The sequence below is a fragment of the Lutra lutra genome, chromosome 1 (genome assembly GCF_902655055.1).
Source record: "Lutra lutra chromosome 1, mLutLut1.2, whole genome shotgun sequence".
NCBI lineage: Eukaryota > Metazoa > Chordata > Mammalia > Carnivora > Mustelidae > Lutra > Lutra lutra.
In genome coordinates, this window is record NC_062278.1 from 119,644,564 (window position 1) to 119,665,378 (window position 20,815).

General features: G+C 45.3%; 1 protein-coding gene across 2 annotated transcripts; it reads right to left on the reverse strand.

Annotated features, from left to right (window-relative positions):
* Window positions 1-446: 446 nt before the first annotated feature.
* Window positions 447-18,997, reverse strand: SLC51A (solute carrier family 51 subunit alpha). 2 transcript variants are annotated; one of them, XM_047734230.1, is made up of 9 exons: window positions 18,305-18,997; window positions 17,664-17,758; window positions 6,890-7,044; window positions 5,884-5,957; window positions 5,308-5,466; window positions 4,644-4,755; window positions 4,208-4,354; window positions 1,839-1,944; window positions 447-1,087 (listed from the first exon to the last, which is right to left on the reverse strand). In XM_047734230.1, exons 1-9 carry the CDS (start codon window positions 18,340-18,342, stop codon window positions 882-884), a joined length of 1,092 nt encoding a protein of 363 aa, XP_047590186.1. In that variant the 5' UTR covers window positions 18,343-18,997; the 3' UTR covers window positions 447-881. The 2 variants fall into 2 exon arrangements, with proteins under 2 accessions (XP_047590186.1, XP_047590178.1); XM_047734222.1 differs by lacking the exons at window positions 17,664-17,758; window positions 18,305-18,997 and adding an exon at window positions 16,045-16,905.
* Window positions 18,998-20,815: the final 1,818 nt, after the last annotated feature.

Sequence of the window (20,815 nt, forward strand, 5' to 3'; positions counted from 1 at the left end):
AGCAGGTGTGCATGGGCAGAGGGAGAGGGAGAAAGGATCTTAAGTAGACTTTGCACTGAGCACAGAGCCCGACACAGGGCTTGAGATCATGACCTGAGCCAAACTCAAGAGTCAGATGCTCAATCAACTGAGCCACCCCGGTGCCCCTCATTGACTGTATTCCTTATGCTCTTTTTGTTCTTGTGACGAACTCATTCCACAACTGAAGGCCCATATCTCCCACTCCTCTTGGCCCATTTTGCCCAACCCCTCACCTCATCTCCTCTGGACCATCAGTTCTTTGTATTTATAGTTCTGATTCTGCTTTTCATTTGTTTATTCATTTTCTTTTAGATTCCATATAGAGTGGAATCATATGGTATTTGCCTTTTTCAGTTTGACTAATTTCACTTAGCATAATACCCTCTAGGTCCATCCATGTTGTCTCAAATGGCATGGTCTCCTTTTTATGGCTGTATAATATTCCATTGTATAGCTATACCACATTTTCCTTATCCATTCTTCTATTGATGGACACTTACGTTGCTTCCATATTTTGGTTATTGTAAGTAATGCCACAATAATCGTAAGGGCTTGCCTGGTTGATTTCTACTCCTGTTCTTACAACAGGCAAACTACCACATACTTCCCCCCCTTTCATTGGCTTTGGGAAAACTCAGAGTGACCTTTCAATATACAAGCTTCAAGGGCTAATAGTGTCACCCACAGAGGCAATGTACCCAACTGTAGAATTTTAAACTCTATCCTGTTTATTATAAAACTTAAAATACCTTCTCCAGACAAGGTCCAAAATAATTGCATTCTATTCCATAATTCTTCATCTCCTACAGTCAAATGTAATCTGTCACCTTGTTCTGGAAATGGAATCCATTCCCCTGTGGTCAAGGTTGAGGGACAGTGAGGAAATCTTGTGCCCATTTAATGTGTACAGTGTTTCTTTCAATGTCCACTTTGGAATTTGAAGTCAAATCCAGGTCTGAGGAAGAAAAAGGTTCATATCCAACCTTGTTGTCTTTCCTTCGGTAGTACATGCGTGTCAGCACAGTCATTAGAAAAGTCTCCAGTACGAGGAGTTGGCAATTCATAACTGCAGCATGGAGTGAAATATAATGTAAGTTATCCTAAATTGTAGAGATGGTATCCCACTAGCAGCCCTGGCATGTGAGTTCAGCAAAACTTTCTCCAATTTGTCCTCAAACCATGTTTAGAGATACTAAGTTGTCATAAGTAACGTAGCAGATGAATGGTAAAGCCAAAACTGGAACTTGACTCTCCACCTTCTGCAATCTGAGACTAGCATTAAACCCCATTTCTTTTGCATGTTTTATGAGCATGATGTTCCTTTTTTTTTTTTTTTTTTTTTTTTTTTCGAGAGAGAGAGTAAGCAGTGGGGAGGGGCAGAGGGACAGAGAGAATCCCAAGCAGGTTCCATGCTTAGTATGGAGCCTGATGTGGAGCTCGAGCCTTCAACCCTGAGATCATGACCCAAGCAGACATCGAGAGTCAGATATACTTAACCAACTGAGCCACCCAGGTGCCCCTATCAGCATGACCCACTTTCAGACCACACCCATTCCTCTCCCAGAGGCTGGGAATTGAACCTATGGCTTCCTGGGTTGGCCATCAGGGTTGGCCTCAAGCTGTGGGATTGCAGCTCCCCTCTGTGTGGTCAGAGAAGTCACCATCTCCTTAAAACCCCACTAAGACTTCTTGGAGATGCCTTTCTGAGTATTCTGAGCAGAAGCCAGGCTGGCCCAACCTCTGTTCTAAGGTCCTCTCTTCCCTGACCCTCCCTTCTCACACATTCTGGAATGAGAGAGGAACTCTTCTGTGCTCACCTTGAGACCTGATTTTAGAGGAAAAGGGAGGTGAACAAGCAATCTGCCCACTGTTGGCCAAGACTGAGAAGATGGATGGCTGCAGGGCAGTCAGGATGAGGAGCACCTGCAGAACAGAAGAGAAGCAAGGGCAGGAGAGGCCCAGCACCCGTGGCACTGAGGCCAGTCAGCGCACTGCTGTGCTTGGCCTTCCACAGTGCAGTCAGCTGACCTTTTGATCTGGCAGTTACAGAGGGTTGAAACTCACTTAAGTAAAGTTTTGTGGACTTGTAATCCTTAGGCAAATTATAATCTTTGTCTTTTACCCAATATTTTATGAGATGTGACAAGAAACAAGAACTGATTTGGGGTCCATGTTTGTTTCCCTATCTCAGCCATGGCTACTAATGAGTACTCAGTGAATGAACAGGGTGGATGGTTAGAGAAGACCGTTTCCATCTGGCTCAAGGACCTAAGATTCCCTGCTCCTAAAATGATGGGCAACTGGCCATGAAGGAAAGCGCCCTTTGAAAAATCTCTACAGTGCCAGGCCCTGGGGGAAAGGGGGAAAGGGGAATTAATGTTCAAAAGGTACAGAGTCTCTGCATGGAAGGCGGAAAAAGTCTGGAAATGGATGGTGGTGGTGATTGCACAACAATGTGAATGCACATAATGCCACTGAACTCTACACTTAAAAATAGTTAAAATGCTGGGGCACCTGGGTGGCTCAGTGGGTTAAAGCCTCTGCCTTCGGCTCAGGTCATGATCCCAGGGTCCTGGGATCGAGCCCCACATTGGGCTCTCTGCTCAGCAGGGAGCCTGCTTCCTTTTCTCTCTGACTGCCTCTCTGCCTACTTGTGATCTCTGTCTGTCAAATAAATAAAATCTTTAAAAAAAATAGTTAAAATGGTAAATTTTATGTATATTTTGATACAGTGAGGAAAAAAAGAAAAAGAAAATCTCTGTCCAGAGGCTTCATCAACACCTGTGCCCCCGAGTGCTCTTTTCTGAAGAATCAGCCTCTTCAGGGCAGGCGTCCCCCAATAGTCACGGGCAGGCCTGGCAGTCACAGGACTTTTAGCCCGTGGCATGACCCTAAATGCTTCTGCGGCCCAGATCTTTTCTGCCCTTTCAGTCCCTGACTCATTTCAAGCTCTTCTGGCCCATCTTGTCTTCAATTCTACCTACTGTGCGCCCAGAAATCCACATCTTGGAGGCATCTACTTAGATCAAATGAGAATTTATGTGAAATCACACTGTCAACTACAAAGCGGTCACTATGCTGTGGGAATAGGAAAAGGGCCTAGAGAGGAGACAGAAAAAGTGGAGAGAGAAGGAAAACAAGATTAGGCTAGAAACCATTGCATTTGGTGGAAGTTCTCTAGGCTTTAGAAAATGGAAAGTGTAAAAGTGAAAAAATGTGCCTTGCAGAGAACTTCGAGAGAGGTGTGCAGGTGAAGAGACAGCGTGATGAGAAGAAGGAATGTGGATCTGAGAGTTAGATCTAGATTTAAATTCTGGCCTCATAACTACATGCCTTCGAGCAAGCCCGAAGACATCTCTGGGCCTCATTTGCACAATAGGAATAATAATGACTCCTAAGATGATTGTGAGAATTTAGAGGTAAATGTATGAAGAGTCCCAAATGTGGTGAAAGTAGTTCACAACTATGATCATGCTGGTGCTCCTGGTAGTGATGAATTATAGAGCTTTAGAAAGTATTGGGTAGGAAAAAGTAAAGGGAGAAGATTTTAAGGTTGATAATACATGTTTTAAGAGTTGAAGTGGGTCCCTAAAGTAATATTTTGAAGTCCCAACCCCCAGTATCTCAGAATGTGATCTTATTTGGAAATAGCATCATCATTTTGGTTAACTGATTAGGTATCATGAAGATGACATCGTGCTGGAGGGTCCTTATTCCCATATACTGTTGTCCTTCTAAGAAGAGGAAAAGAGAAGACACATGACACGTGCCATGTCATACGGAGACAAAATCCATGATGCAGCTGCTAGCTGGTGATCGCTGGCCAACCACCAGAAGTTAGGAAGAGGCAAGGAAGAATTCTCCCCTATAGGTTTCAGAGGGAGTGTGGCCTGGCTGACCCCTTCCTTGATTTTGGACTTCTAGCCTCCAGAACTGTGAAACAAGAAATTTTTGTTGTTTTAAGCCACCCAGTTTATGATCCTTTTTGAGGGCGGTGCTAGGAAGCTATTACAGCACAGAAAAGCAAAAACTGGGAAGGGACAGGAATCATTTTCTATATCTCATAGGAAACCTAGGCTTAAGAAGATTCCCAGACCCACTTTTGGTGTTTATTAGTCTCAGTTCCTAACCCCAGTTGTTGGTAGCTCTAATATTAACCAGCTTTTCTTTTCCAGGGTATAGTTACCTGAAAGAGGACAAATTTGGCTCCTATATTCTGCTCGCCCAGGTGCATCTTGGCTTGACGGAAAATGATGGCCAGGGCCCAGAGAGCCAACAGGGTAGACACACCGAGGAAAGTGTTGATCCACAGAGCTGTGCTTTCCTCAGAAATCTGGTGGCAGATCAAAAAGTAGTGAGGGAGGTGAGCCTTTTCTCCTCCTTTTATTTCTCCTCTTCCATAGTGGGAAAGGTGATTAAAAAAAAAGCCCCAAAGCCTTGACCTGTTCCACTCTCCTCTCCCCACCAGTCTCCAAGCCTCTACTTTTCCATGGCCACACTGTTGCTGGCGCTACCCTGCCTGTGGGGCCCTGTTGCAGCGGATGTTGGCTCCAGCTCTTCCTTCTAGAGCTCAGAGGTACTAAGTGAGTCTTAGACTTTGCTGCCCCTTACTCCTGGCTTACGTCTGCTGGGTCAAAGATGCCATCGGGGATGAGAAACAGGCCCACGAGGCTCAGTGTTATCTTGAAGAAGGCATACTGGAACGGGCCCAACATCAGCAGCTGAAGCTTCTTCCTGAAGGAAGAAGAGGGTTAGGAACATGAACCCACAAACTGCCTACCTCAAGAACACCTTCCAGGTCCCTCACTGGGCTCCTGAGCTAAGGCTTGGCTGCCATAATAGACACCAAAATGGCTAGATGGATGGGGACATAGGAAGAAGCCAGAATGTTGAGAGCATTGGAAACTCTCTTCTTGTCTCCCACTCATCCCCCCAGACCAGAATGCTGCCTTTAGGGCAAGAACTATCAGAATGTTGACCCCAATCTCATTAACCAAAATGGGCAAAAGGGACAAGTAAGTAGCCCAAAGTCCACTTTGCTCCAAATGGCTGAAGTTTGTGGGCAGCAGTGAGCTTAAGGGATGGAAATTGGAGTTCTCCTTCCTCTGCTCTCCTCACCCCTGTGTTGGTGGCTGTGAGATGCCCACCCTCTCATCACTGGCTTTGTTCCATACCTGCCTGGTTCCAAGAGACTTGAAGCAGAGCTGAGAGAGCCAGAGAGGCTTTTGGGGGAATGCAGGAAGAGGCTAACCTGTTCCTTGAGGAAGCCTCTCACTCCCACCTCACCTGGTGAGCATGAGTGGGGGGCAGCAGGGGCAGCAGCAGCAGCAGGGGCCTGTGTGGACCATCATCGGAGTGTCCTTCAGTGTCCTCATTACTGCCTCCTTCCCACCAAAGCCTTCCACCATGACCCTCATCAGCAGGTAAAAGTATACTGCGTAAAACCTGGAGTGGGAACAGAGGTGAGCCTCACAGAGGGGAAGTGGTAGCCTGCTGAGGGGATACCAGACTACAAAGGGTGCAACAGAGATGGGGCTCACTGAGGGGGACATAGTAGGGACCAGGTATTCAGAATATGTGACCCAGCAAGAGGGAGAGACAGGAGAGGGTCCGGGGCTGAGGAAGAGGGGAATTGGGGCCTGGAGGAACAAAATGATTAACTGAGGATGAACAGAACCAGGAGTTCAAGGGACCTGATTAGCACAAGTTGAAAGGGGATAGATTCATGATTGATTGGTTTGCAGGGATTTAGGGAAGGGATATGGGTTAAAAGAAAATGTGGACCCTGGAGTCCTGGGTCCTGGGTGAGTGGGGAGCAAAAGGGTGACCAGCTCAGAGCTGGAGGTGGGGCAGGACACTCACGAGGTAATGGCCATTTCCACGAGCATGAGTGAACGAGGGATCCAGAGACCAAAACAGCAGAACACAGACACGACCTACTTGGAGAGGAACGAGAAGCTGTTTGCAGCAAGAAAGGAGTCTTTGTGCTCACTCTCTCAAACATTTTATGGCAAGGGCTCAAGGAAGCAAAACCTGAACAGTTGGGGTGTCATTACTTCAAATGGTTGGCTGGAAAAATAGTTAATTTTAAGAAGTCAACTAATTTTTTAAGGTTCTTTTTTTTTTTAATTCAGTGGTCATTTCCTTCTCTATCTAGGGTTAGAGACAGCAGGTCACCTTAAGTCTGGTGGTTGTTTGAAGATTATCTCATCCAATACCCCTGGAGTAGTGTAGTGTTCATCCTTAGGAGGAATTGGGTCAAGATCCAACCCTTCCTTTTCAACATCGCATGTTACTAGAGCATCTCTGATGACTTGAGATGGCCCAGGCAGGTGTCCTCTGGTAGAAAAGGACCTCAAGGGCTCCATTCTGCACCCCAGACACACACACACACAGACCTTACAAAGAAATGGAAGTCCAGTCTTAGGTCCTGGGAGCAAGCCAGAGACCTATATAATGTCTGTGAGGGTGAGTTAAAAAGGTCTACAATATAAGGATTGAGCTGAGTATGTCCCTATGGGGAAAAAATAGTTTCCCTCTTTCCCCTCTGAGGAACCACTGCTTTCCTCTACAGGAAGGGATATTTCTTTTAACAGTAATACTGTGGCCAGAAGTAGTGAGTAGGGATGCTGGTGGGCTGAGCAGTTTCTCTACCTTTCTCCTGGCTCTAAGAATTCAAACTTGCTGTCCCACTAATTGTTGGCTTTCCAAGCACGGGGTCCTGACTGCAATCGGAAATTACATCCCCCTATTCTAAGTGTGTAGAAGCAGGCAACCCTCTACTGACTTGGATTGCTGAGTTTAGAGGAATTCTCAAAATTCCTCTAATTGTTTAGTCTCTCCCAAAGGGCAGCTACAAGGCCCTTACCGTGGGTGCAGAGCTGCTCCAGAGCAGGGTGGTCCTCTTGATGGGACAGTGTGTGTTCTTGTACAGGTAGACAGCATCCTCCAGGAAGATGATGACTGAGCCCAGGGCAAGCAAGGTCATGATGACTGTGAGGGCAATTTCTGCAGGGTCCAGTGCTAAAGTGGAAAGAGAGAGCAGATTCTCCTGAGCTGAAGTCCAGGACTGAGGGGCAGAAGATACGGGCTTCTTCATTAGGATCTAAATGGCTTTAATGTATCTAGAATTATGTGGTCTAGGCTCCCACCCATGCAGAAGAATGGCATTTTCTTAGACTTAGAGTATCCAACATGTAGCTAAAAAGTCATTCTTCTGCATGGATGAGAGACTAGACCAGATAATTCTAGGTATGGTTAGGCTTACCTCAGCCAGGATATAGACACCAAACAAGTTTTTGCTTAATTAGCAAAAATTTTGAATTAGGAGGTTGGCTGTGCCTAGTCAACTTTACTATTTCCAGTGAAAGGTGTCTGAAAGGGGTCCTCTAAGCAAAGAGAGACCCTAAAAGTAGTAGATCAGAAAGGAACAGAGACAATATACAATAACAGTCACCTTACAGGCAATACAATGACACTAAATTCATATCTCTCAATAGTTACCCTGAATGTTAATGGGCTAAATGCCCCAATCAAAAGACACAGGGTATCAGAATGGATAAAAAAAACAAAACCCATCTATATGTTGCCTACAAGAAACTCATTTTAAACCCGAAGACACCTCCAGATTTAAAGTGAGGGGGTGGAAAAGAATTTACCATGCTAATGGACATCAGAAGAAAGCAGGGGTGGCAATCCTTATATCAGATCGATTAGATTTTAAGCCAAAGACTATAATAAGAGATGAGGAAGGACACTATATCATACTCAAAGGATCTGTCCAACAAGATCTAACAATTTTAAATATCTATGCCCCTAACGTGGGAGCAGCCAACTATATAAACCAATTAATAACAAAATCAAAGAAACACATCAACAATAATACAATAATAGTAGGGAACTTTAACACTCCCCTCACTGAAATGGACAGATCATCCAAGCAAAAGATCAACAAGGAAATAAAGGCCTTAAATGACACACTGGACCAGATGGACATCACAGATATATTCAGAACATTTCATCCCAAAGCAACAGAATACACATTCTTCTCTAGTGCACATGGAACATTCTCCAGAATAGATCACATCCTCGGTCCTAAATCAGGTCTCAACTGGTATCAAAAGATTGGGATCATTACCTGCATATTTTCAGACCACAATGCTCTGAAGCTAGAACTCAATCACAGGAGGAAATTTGGAAAGAACCCAAATACATGGAGACTAAACAGCATCCTTCTAAAGAATGAATGGGTCAACCAGGAAATTAAAGAAGAATTGAAAAAATTCATGGAAACAAATGATAATGAAAACACAACGGTTCAGAATCTGTGGGACACAACAAAGGCAGTCCTGAGAGGAAAATATATAGCGGTACAAGCCTTTCTCAAGAAACAAGAAAGATCTCAGGTACACAACCTAACCTTACACCTAAAGGAGCTGGAGAAAGAACAAGAAAGAAACCCTAAACCCAGCAGGAGAAGAGAAATCATAAAGATCAGAGCAGAAATCAATGAAATAGAAACCAAAAAAAAAATAATAGAACAAAAATAACGAAACTAGGAGCTGGTTCTTTGAAAGAATTAATAAGATTGATAAACCCCTGGCCAGACTTATCAAAAAGAAAAGAGAAAGGACCCAAATAAATAAAATCATGAATGAAAGAGGAGAGATCACAACTAACACCAAAGAAATACAGACAATTATAAGAACATACTATGAGCAACTCTACGCCAACAAATTTGGCAATCTGGAAGAAATGGATGCATTCCTAGAGACATATAAACTACCACAACTGAACCAGGAAGAAATAGAAAGCCTGAACAGACCCATAACCAGTAAGGAGATTGAAACGGTCATCAAAAATCTCCAAACAAACAAAAGCCCAGGGCCAGACGGCTTCCCAGGGGAATTCTACCAAACATTTAAAGAAGAACTAATTCCTATTCTCCTGAAACTGTTCCAAAAAATAGAAATGGAAGGAAAACTCCCAAACTCATTTTATGAGGCCAGCATCACCTTGATCCCAAAACCAGACAAGGATCCCATCAAAAAAGAGAACTACAGACCAATATCCTTGATGAACACAGATGCAAAAATTCTCACCAAAATACTAGCCAATAGGATTCAACAGTACATTAAAAGGATTATTCACCACGACCAAGTGGGATTTATTCCAGGGCTGCAAGGTTGGTTCAACATCCGCAAATCAATCAATGTGATACAACACATTAATAAAAGAAAGAACAAGAATCATATGATACTCTCCATAGATGCTGAAAAAGCATTTGACAAAGTACAGAATCCCTTCCTGATCAAAACTCTTCAAAGTGTAGGGATAGAGGGCACATACCTCAATATTATCAAAGCCATCTATGAAAAACCCACCTCAAATATCATTCTCAATGGAGAAAAACTGAAAGCTTTTCCGCTAAGGTCAGGAACACGGCAGGGATGTCCGTTATCACCACTGCTATTCAACATAGTACTAGAAGTCCTAGCCTCAGCAATCAGACAACAAAAGGAAATTAAAGGCATCCAAATCGGCAAAGAAGTAGTCAAACTATCACTCTTCGCAGATGATATGATACTATATGTGGAAAACCCAAAAGACTCCACTCCAAAACTGCTAGAACTTGTACAGGAATTCAGTAAAGTGTCAGGATATAAAATCAATGCACAGAAATCAGTTGCATTTCTCTACACCAACAACAAGACAGAAGAAAGAGAAATTAAGGAGTCAATCCCATTTACAATTACATCCAGTGAAAGGTGTCATGCTAGCAGACGTGGACCAATTAACATTATAATTAAAGCAGAATGTAATTAATGGTATACTTTAGGGCTGTTTAAATTTGATTTTAAAAATTATGTCACGAAACTGGGACATTAGGAAGGGATTTTAACAAAAGAGATATGGATACCCGAAAAGACTCCAGGGACATTTGACTCGTGTTGGCCTCGTAATTAGTCTTAAATTAAATGTGCTTCAGTAGCTTTCCTCAGTGTTTACTGCAATCATTTGAGTAGTTGTTAAAAACGAGCTGTCCAGATCCTATCCTCAGAGATGCTTCAAAATCTTTGTGAAGAATGTGTAATTTTTTTTTTAAAGATTTTATTTATTTATTTAACAGACAGAAATCACAAGTAGGCAGAGAGGCAGGCAGAGAGAGAGAGGGAGAAGCAGGCTTCCCGCCGAGGAGAGAGCCCGATGCGGGGCTTGATCCCAGGACCCTGGGATCATGACCTGAGCTGAAGGCAGAGGCTTTAACCCACTGAGCCACCCAGGCGCCCCAGAATGTGTAATATTTTTAAAAAACTTATTAGAACTCAATTTTTAAAAAAATTTATTAACAGATCCACAAATGTATGGTCATCTGGTTTATGACAAAAGACACCACTACAATTTATGGGAAAAAGGATGTTTTTTCAAGAAAATCTTCTGGGTTAACTGGATATCCTTTGGTGGATAAAAAAAGGACATTGAGGGGACACCTGGGTGGCTCAGTTGCTAAGCATCTGCCTTCAGCTCAGGTCATGATCCCAGGGTCCTGGGATCGAGCCCCACATCGGGCTGAGTTGAAAGCCTGCTTCTCTCTCTCCCACTCCCCCTGCTTGTGTTCCCTCTCTCACTGTGTCTCTATCAAATAAATAAATAAAATCTTAAAAAAAAAAAAAAGGACATCGACCCCTCCCTCACATCATCCAAAAACACCTAAGTGTGAAAGTTAAAACAACGTTTTTAGAGGAAAACAGAGAAATAGATCTTCATGACTTTAAGATAGGCAAATATCTGGGGTGCCTGGGTGGGTCAGTTGGTTAAGCGGCTGCCTTTAGCTCAGATCATGATCTCAGGGTCCTGGGATCGAGCCCCACATCGGGCTCTCTGCTCAGCAAGGAGCCTGTTTCTTCCTCTCCCTCTGCCTGCCTCTCTGCCTATTTGTGTTCTGTCAAATAAATAAGTAAAATCTTAAAAAAAAAAATAGACAAAGATCTTTTAAAATAGGACACAAAAGCACCACCCATGAATTTAAAAATGGATAAATTGGACTTTCTTAAAATTAAATATTTTCATTGGTCAAAAGAAACCATTGAAAGGACAAGCTCAGACTAAGCAAAATAAGTCAGTCAGAGAAAGACAGATCATATGATCCTCCTGATACGTGGAATATGAGAGACAAGGAAGAGGATCATGGGGGAAGAGAGGAAAAAAATGAAACAAGATGAAACCAGACAGGGAGACAAATCATAAGAGACTCTTAACCGTAGGAAATAAACTGAGGGTTGCTGGAATGGAAGCGGGTAGGAGGGATGGGGTGGCTGGGACATTGGAGAAGGTATGCTATGGTGAACTCTGGGAATTGTGTAAGACTGATGAATCACAGACCTGTACCCCTGAAACAAATAATACATTATATGTTAATAAAAAATAAAAATAAATTTAAAAATAAAATTAAAAATCATAAAGGGACACCTGGCTGGCTCAGTCAGTGGAGCATGCGACTTTTGATCTCCGGGTTGTAAGTTTGAGCCCTATGCTGGGTGTAGAGATTACTTAAAAATAAAATCTTTATTAAAAAAGAGAAAATCACAAGGAAGAGAAAATATCTTTACAGCACCATACATATATTTATTGGAAAAAAAATCCTCATATAGGTGGACCTGCATAGTTCAAACCCATGTTGTTTATTTTTTTTAAGATTTTTTATTTTATTTATTTGACAGAGAGAGAGAGATCGCAAGCAGCAGAGGAAGAGGGAGAAGCAGGCTCCCAGCTGAGCAGGGAGCCCGATGCCAGACTCAATCCCAGGTGTTCCAAACCCATGCTGTAAACTGTGATACATTCCCACAATAGAGTATCACACAGCAATAAAAAAAAATAAATAAACTGATACAAGCAAAAAAACAGATTAATCTTTAATCTTTAATGATGAGTGACGGAAGCCAGACACAAGAGTATATACTGTTTGATTTTGTTTCTACAAATTGAAGAATGGGGAAAAATGATCTATAGAGGTGGTAGAGGTCTAAGTAGTGGTCTCAGGAGGCATAGTAACTGGGGCGGGAGTACAAGAGACCCTCCTGATTGCCGGAAATGTTCTATTTTTTTGTCTAGGTGGTGGTTTCACAGATGTACACACAAGCAAAAATGCATCACAATATACACTTGAGATCATTACCCTTTACTGTATATAATTTAGACCTAAAAAAAAGATTTCATGTCGATAAAGAAGATTGCAAAATTAATAACCATGTTTGGTTATTTATAAAATTGGGCGCCTGGGTGGCTCAGTGGGTTAAAGCCTCTGCCTTCGGCTCGGGTCATGGTCCCAGGGTCCTGGGATTGATCCTTGCATCGGGCTCTCTGCTCAGCGGGGAGCCTGCTTCTTCCTCTCTCTCTGCCTGCCTCTGCCTACTTGTCACCTCTGTCTGTCAAATAAATAAATAAATCTTCTAAAATTAAATTAAATTAAATTAAACCATGTTTGGGGAGAGAAAGGTAGAAAAGACTTGAAGGAAAGAGTGGGACAAATATCTTTATCTTACAAAGTGCGAAGTCAGGAAGTACTGCCCCTGCTTGGCAGAATAAGAAGTTATCTAAAGGAATAATAAATCTATAAAGATAACCAACTAAAAATATTGACATAATTACACAGAGAACGAAGAAGGTCAGGGCTGACAGAGAGAGAGAGAGCACATGAGCAGGGGGAGGGGCAGAGGGAGAGAGAGAGAAGAATCCCAAGCAGAATCCTCTCCCCACCCCTCCACTGAATGTGGAGCTCCCCCCACCTCTGCAGGGCTCAATCTCACAACCCTGAGATTACCACCCCAAATCACGACCTGACCCGAAATCAAGAGTCCCACACTCAACCAACTAAGCCACCCAGGTGTCCCGATTTCTCAAAACCAATGTCCATTGTGGGAAGGCAGAGTCACTCTTAGAAGCCTCTGTTGGCAACTTGCCCACCCCTGCTTGACCCTTGTCCTCCCCCAGCTCAGGGAGAGCTGAGAGTAAAAAGAGCCCTTTCAAAAGCTTTCAAGGTCGGAGCCTTTCCCAGTCTTCACTGACTCAACTGCTCCCTCCTCTTTGAAAATCTGGTCCACTTTGACTCCCAGAACCACAGTCCCCCTCATGTCCTCTGACCCTGGGTCTCTGGCACTGAATCCTCACCCTCTCCCACACCCTGTGTTCCCCCATGTCAAACACCATAGCTTCGCTGGTCTCTGTTTACTGAGGTTTGGGATTTCCCTACCACTCCTACACCCCTTTAGCCTCCCAATGACCATGTCAGCTGTGCCACCTCTGGAGCTTGGTGGCGCTCGGTTTCTGTCCATTCAGTTTTTCTCCCTAGCTCCCAGTGGCTGGCTTCTCCTCACTGAGATCCCCGTTCCAATGCCCCTCCTTCGCCAGCTTTCCCTGAGTGCCCCATCTCTCTCCCACAGTGAGGTTATTTACGTATTTATTTTCTTGCCTCTTTTCTGCTGCCTACCCCTCCCCCCCAACACACCCTTGTAAAGTCCTGCAAGACAGCGACTTTGTCAAGCTTTGTTCTCTGTTCCATCTCCGAGGGCGTGGAATAGCAACTGTGGCTATTTGTTGAATGAAAGAAATAACCCATGTGAATTCCTATTGTCATCTCCATTTATAGGCTTTTCCAGGAAACTAAGTTTAGAGTTTAAGCACCTTACCCATGGTCACACAGCCTGGAAGTTACCGGGCTGGAATTGAAACCCAGGGGTTTCTGGCTAAGCCCATACTCTTAACCATTTCACAGGCTGACTCTTGGTGTGCGTTCCCACAGCTATGGGAGGGAATGTGGAGCGATATGAACAATGAGACGCAACCCTAACAAGTTGTTTAAGTTTGTGAAGGTGGGCTGGGGGCATATGTGACTCTTCAGTACAGACATGATTTGCAGTCTCTTGTAACTTCTGGCTTTGACGGTCTATATTCTTTCTCCTACTTGTAGTATCTATAGGCTCTTGTATTCACTGCCACAGCACAAAAGCTAAGAAGTTTCTCAGCATCCATAGATCCTGACACTACTGCTCTCCATGCAACTCATTTATCTTCTTTGGAGATTGTCCCCTACCTTATTTTCTGCATCTTAATAGATATGGGACAAAAATGTTCTATGGCCAGAGGCTTTATGGAGATGCCTTAAAGTTAAACCTGTTTCTTCCCATACTCAAGTTTTTAATCTGCTTTATACTGTAATTTCCTAGTGGAGGTTATAGAATATAACTTTTATAAAACTTATTTTTTTACAGATTCTGTGTTCATGAGGCACTACTTGAGATTCATATTCCAAGAAACACACTTTGGGAAAAGCTTGTCTAACTGACCATTTTGAATACACTTACACCTTTAGCAACTAGCAAATTTCCCACCGTATCTCCAATAGAGAGGATGACTTTTTTAAAAAGGTAATGAAAACAATATTAGAGCATTAAAATCTTGAAAGAGTATCCCCCATAATTCCAGCTAGTTCCTAACCAGAGGTTATTTTCATTTTTGCGTGTTTGTCTTTAAGAGAGTTAAGAGCATAGGCTCTGGAGTCAGAGACACCTGAGTTCCAAGTAAAATCCCACTTGGTGCTCGCTCTTGACCTTGGACAGCTTATTCATTCTCTCACTAACTTCTTAGCACAGCATCTCGAAAGTAGTATTTGTTCAATAAAAGGTAGCTTTAAAAAACACCCGGGTTAAAGTACATACCTATTGTATTACTGCAATTATATTATAAAATTGTGTACATTTTTAACTAGCATTTCATCATAGCCATCAAAAATGATTTTTAAATCACAAAAGTTTCAAAAATAAAAATAAAAGAGCAAACAGAAAGCTATCTTTCTATATTGTCTTTTGTAAAAAAAAGAAAAAAAGTTGGTATTTTACATTTAGGTATTTAAGCTCTCTGGATTAAAGCTACACCGGAGCTATTTTCACACGGATCCCCGCTCCGCCCCGGGACAAATACATTGTCCTGATGACTTCGTGGCGATTCCGTTTTGCCCACGGAGGGGGTGGGGGGTAGGCAGGGGCATCACTTCACAGAGCGCATGCCCAGTTCCACGTTTCTACTTGTTGGGCCTTTTGCACTTTCCTGTTCATTGCTTAGCCTCATTCTAAGTCTTTTTTTTTTTAATTTTTTTAAAAAGATTTTTATTTATTTATTTGACAGAGAGAGATCACAAGTAGGCAGAGAGGCAGGCAGAGAGAGAGAGGAAGGGAAGCAGGCTCCCTGCTGAGCAGAGAGCCCGATGCGGGACTCGATCCCAGGACCCTGAGATCATGACCTGAGCCGAAGGCAGCGGCTTAACCCACTGAGCCACCCAGGCCCCCCTGCCTCATTCTAAGTCTTAACCCCTGGTAGGGCAGGTGCCCTCCGCACATGTTTTCAAAATTGGCTTGGCTTTTCCTGGCTCATCACTTTCACAGAAATGTTTGGATCGGTCCATTTAAGAATCCTGGAGGGAGTGTCATCGCAATCATACCACAGGCATTTCAAAAAACAGATTCGGTAGTTCTCCCCCAAGAGCTCCTCCTTAAATGGCAGCCAAGTTTAAGGAGCAACAGTTTACAGGAGAAGGAGGAAGGGTTTTGCCACGTCCTCAGGGCAAAGCCTCTTTGGGGCTTTCCTGTTTCTCGGGGTCATCGCCGCTGCCCTCACCCTGCCCCGATCCCCCAGCGGGGTAGTTGCGGGATCTTTTCCTTCACTCGCCCGGTCTAGCTATCTCCCAGGCAGCCCGTTCTTTCTTGGGCTTGCCTCCGTTTCCCAACCCCCGCTCTCTTCCCTGACATCGTTCCGGCTCAGACTCATGTACCCCATGCTGGGCTGGGGCGATGATCTCCAATGCATAGCCCGGCTTCTCGAGGCCCTTCTTCCCCGAAGTCCACCCCGTTTACTGATTAATGATTTTGCAGCCCCGTCCAGCCCCTCCCAATCTCGGAACCCTCCCCGGCTCCTTCCGTCCTCAGGATAAAGTGCAACTCCCCCGCCTGAACTCATCACGCCCCACCTCACCTGCCCAGCCCTCTCGGTTGTCCCCTGCTTCTCCACCAGCGACCTGGAACCCTGCCGGATCAAGGTCCTCGGGGTCCGCGGCACGTGCCTGCCCCTTCTGTCTCCATCCCACCGCAGCAGCGCGCACCGCCTGCTCTCCGTTCTCCGACATTCCCCCTGGGAACGAGGCAGAGCGCTGGGCTACCAGACCCAGCACGGTCTCCCTTCTTTGAAGATCCCTGGGGCTTCTATTTGCACATCTGTCGCAAAGCAATGTGAGATCGATTTTTCCTGTGTGAGGCTGGGTTTCTCAATCTCAGCACCATAGACACTTTGTTCAAGGTAACTCCTTGTGGTGGGGGACTGGCCTTTGTGTTCAGGGCAGCATCCCTGGCCTTTCCCCCACTAGATGCCGGTTGCGCCCTCTAGTCGGGGCCACTGAAACAGTCTCTGCGCATTACCAGAAGTTCCTTGGGGGGACAAAATTGCGTCTGGTTGGCAAACTGCTAATGGAACACTTGTCCCACCAGCTGCACTCTGAACGAGAGGTTCCTGGAGCTGGACAGAGCAGCTGGCTACCAGCATGAACCCCAGAGCAGTTGCAAAGCCTCTCTGGACACTCTGGAGAGTGTTGTCATTCGCTCTGAAACAAAGCTGAACATTGTCCAAGCACATGCCCCTGTCTGTCTCCTGATCCACGCTGACCACATCCTCTGTGGTCAGAAAGTCTACTCACCGAAGTGACCATATCAGGAAGGAGGTTAGGCAAAAACATTAAAGATACCATAGAGGGGGTCCCTGGGTGGCTCAGTTGGCTAAGTGTCTTCCTTGGGCTCAGGTTGTGATCCCCAGGTCGTGGAATCAAGCCCCGAATTGGGCTCCCTGATCAGTAGGGAGTCTGCTTCTCCCTCTCCCTCTGCCCCTCACCACCACACTCATACTCTCTCCCTCAAATGAATAAATAAATCTTTATATTAAAAAAGATACCATAGAGACACAGACTCCTCTTCATCAATGTCTAAGAGGTGGTTAATCATGCAGTAGGAAAACAAAATGAAATAGGGATAGGAGCCACGTTTGCTATAAAAAAGCTAGGGTCATTTGGTTGTCATATAGGCGGCCAGGAAATAAACTGAGACCTGTATTCTGCTTTTCATTTTCAAAGCAATTCAGTATAAGATCTAGTTGGCCAACATTGTTGGAATACTTCTACAGGCTCGCCTAAATTTTAAGGACATTATTCATAGTGACCACCCCTCTAGAATGACAGAGACCCTTTCCCAGAGGCTCTTGTGCAGGCCCCAAGGGGGATTCTCTGGGGCTTGGATCATACGGGTGCCATCTTGAATCCTGGTTGGCTCTGGGGTTTGAACAATACTCCAGGCCAGTGTCCCCAACTTGCAGGAGCTTTGAGGCTGGGATCTGTGGGGGGTCCAGCATGCAGCTTTGTCTCCCTGGCTAGGCTACCATGCCCCTCTTCTGGCCTCTTGGATCCTTGAAGAGTTGCTCTTCTCTAAGGCCTTAACCATGACAGATAGATGCTCTACAGGCGGGCTGGCTGAGGACCACCTTTCATCAGCATCACTCAGGTGTCCTGGCTCCCTCCTCTCAGCTCCCTCTGGGGAGGGCCCCTGACTCACCTCTCAGAAGCTGGGCTGCAGTGGGAGCATGAGAGAAGCAGGCAGACGAGATGCTGTAATTGGTTTTCAGTAACTCCAGAAGATCTGCTGTGTACCTGTAGAGATACCAGCCTGTGTTCAGAACATGGAAGGTACCGAGGGAATACCAATTATCTCACACTCCCTCAAACACTTCTGAGTTCAGGGAACTTGTACATTTCCCCTCGGTGCCCCAATTCTTAGAGGAAATGGCAAATGGGCCAGGCTAGTGTATAAGACAAGTGCCCCAAGGCTATAGGCAGGCCTGACTTTGGTGCCCACTCTCTCCACTTCCACTGGGGCAGCAGGTCAGGCACTGACAAGAGAAAAAAGGCAGGGCCTCAGAGAAAGAGTGGGCCCTAAGTACCAGGGATGGGTCCACAGCTCTGTGCCTGCCCTTCACAGCCCCCACCTTTGGGATTTTTCTCTTCCCCATTGAGTGCAAAGCCAAGGCTCTGCAGGATCACACTGACCTCAGGGCCAGCCAAACCATTGTTCATCTGCCCCATTCTGTGTCCTGGGAGCCAAAGGCCCTGGGAGGGAGATAGGGCCAGGCCAGCGTGCTAGGGGCCTCCACTGCTTAGCAACTGGTTCCTGGCTCTGGGCCCAGCACCCTCACTCACCTGGGGTCAAGTTTTATCTGAGTCCTGTCTGGCTCCATCGTCTTCTCTCCCTCTCTGGCTTTCCCAGCAAGCAGTGAGGGGCAAGGAAGGGCAGGTTGGTGGGGGCCCTGAGGGAGGTGGCTCCCACGAGTCTTTCTGCCTGCTGGCCTTTGTCAGAGCAAGGACCTCGGCCACGTGAAGGTGCAATGGCAGGATCTTCTCCTCTGCCTCTCTGTTCTCAGGCTTCCCGTGGCCACAGGTCCCTAGAGCTTATCTCAGAGTTCACCCCAGAGGAATTTGATCCTCTTGGCTGGCTGAGTTCCCTGGTTCCTGACTCCTCCCTCTCCCTAGGTGTTGTCCTTCCTTTCTCCCTCCCACCAACGCCTTTGGACACCCTTTGCTACCTGCCAGCCCTCACCCCAGATCCCCTCTAAGGAGTCTTCTAGGGTGGTGGTCGAATAAAGTTCTCTATCCTCCCTGCAATACTACCAGTCAGCAAACCCAGGTCTCCCAGAACCTGGCTGGAACTTGATCTCTGGTCCCCTGAAGACGGGAGAGTCAAGGCCAACTCCCTCACTGCCATTAACACTTTGGTCTGGCGTGTGGAAGGGAGAATGAGCTGGAAAAGCCAGATGAGGCCCATGTGGGTTTCCCAAATCTCAGCCTTCCTCGTCTTGGTGAGGGGCTTATCCTGCCAAACAGCAGCCAAAGATGCAGCAAAGATGCAGAGGGACTTAAGATGCAAGAGCTGTAGAGTGAGACTTCCAAGCATTTGGACAGCTTCTGGAAAGCTGTGCCAAATTATATGTTTCTCAACTTTTTTATTGATTAGTGATCTCTCTTCTCTCCAAGTAGATTCAAAGCCATTTGAGCCCAAACACAGTACCCCAGGGTTCCTAGCCCAGGGCCCGATACACATGGAGTGAGAGCGCTTTAGAAGTGGTCACGTGACTGATAAACTCAGGAAAGCTCAGTGACAGCGGCTGCAAACGTGTGCCCCGGGCGCTGTAGAAAATGCAGTATGTTCCTTATCTTGTTGAAATGTTATAACTGCTCTTGGAAGGTGAGTACTGTCTTTATTCCCATTTTACAGATGAAGAAACTGAGGCTCACAGAAGTTCTGACACCAGGTTGGATAGAAAGCCATGAGAGTGTGGAGAGAGGTAAAAGGCACGTAGGGACGAAGGGACGAAGCTCTGTTGAGCTTCAGATAAGAATTTTGAAAATAAGAAAAGGGCCCATGAGAGGGTCAATAGAGTGGATTCTGGGGGTGGTGAGGAGCTACAGTCAGAGGAAGTAGTTATTGGTGGTACCAAGAGGACTCTCTACTGCTATCCCCATACATCGAAAATGTCTCAAGCAGGTTTTGTCCCTCTTTTATCCTCCTCCTAAAGTACAACTCTCAGGACAGGACAGCCCAGGGATCCAGGAGTCTTGGGGACCCAGTTATCTCCTGAGGTGGAAGTGATGGCACAAGGAATACAAGGACATTGACCAGGGTCACTTGCCTTGGTCCCACCCTGACAGACACAGGCTGACTCAGCGGCCTCGGCCATGTGACAGGAATGACCCCTGGGTCATTCATCTCTAGCCTGGTGAGAGGCCTTGAGCTTAATTGTCTCAAGCCCTGAACTTTAGACTTCCTCAGAGCAGGGAACCGGGCACTGAGGATGTTCTCTGAAACTTATTCAGGACAGAACTGTGGGAGGCAGGAAAGGGGGAATGAAGAGTGAGAGGGAGTCAGGAAGGGAAGGCGACTGGATGGACACTCTGGGCAGCAGGGGCTGGGAGGCCCGGGGGAGACTGGCTGATTCTTAGCTTGGATGAGGATGAAGAGAGAAATAATGGTGTGTTGGTGAGAGGGAGGACTTTATAGCTATGAGGGAGTACTGCGGCCCCACCCAGAATCCCTAGGTGGCTATCTTCCGGGCAGTGTCACCCACGATTAGTCGAGGGCAATGATGGCCTGACTCAAAGCCAGCCCATCCCAAGCTAAGGTATGGCCAGAGAAGATGAGCTGGACCAGCCAATCAGATTCTTCTCTTGCTAATTTTGGACAGCTTGCTGTCAAACACTGAATTTTAGACCCAAGAGGAATGAATCATTCTTTGTTTCATTTTTTTTGGCTTAATTACTCTCTCCAAATTATATGATTGCCTGATAGGACGCCTGTCACTTCAAATTTGGCTCTCTCAGTGTAAGGACCATTTTTGAAAAATCCAAATATAAAAATACGCATAAATTTCATCAGTTTTCCTCAGGGATCCTCAATCATTTGATATTTAAAGGCCATTCTCTCTTTTTTAAAAAATGACTTATTGAGGTAAAATTCACATAACATAAAATTCACCTTTTTAGTCATTGTAAAGTATATAATTCGGTGATTTTAGTGTAATGTTGTGTAACCATCACCATTTATCTAATTGCAGAATATTTACATTAGTCCAGAAAGAAACCTCCTACTTCCCAATTCTTCCTTCTTCCCATTCTCCACAACCACTAATCTACTTCCTCCCTCTATTGATTTGGTCC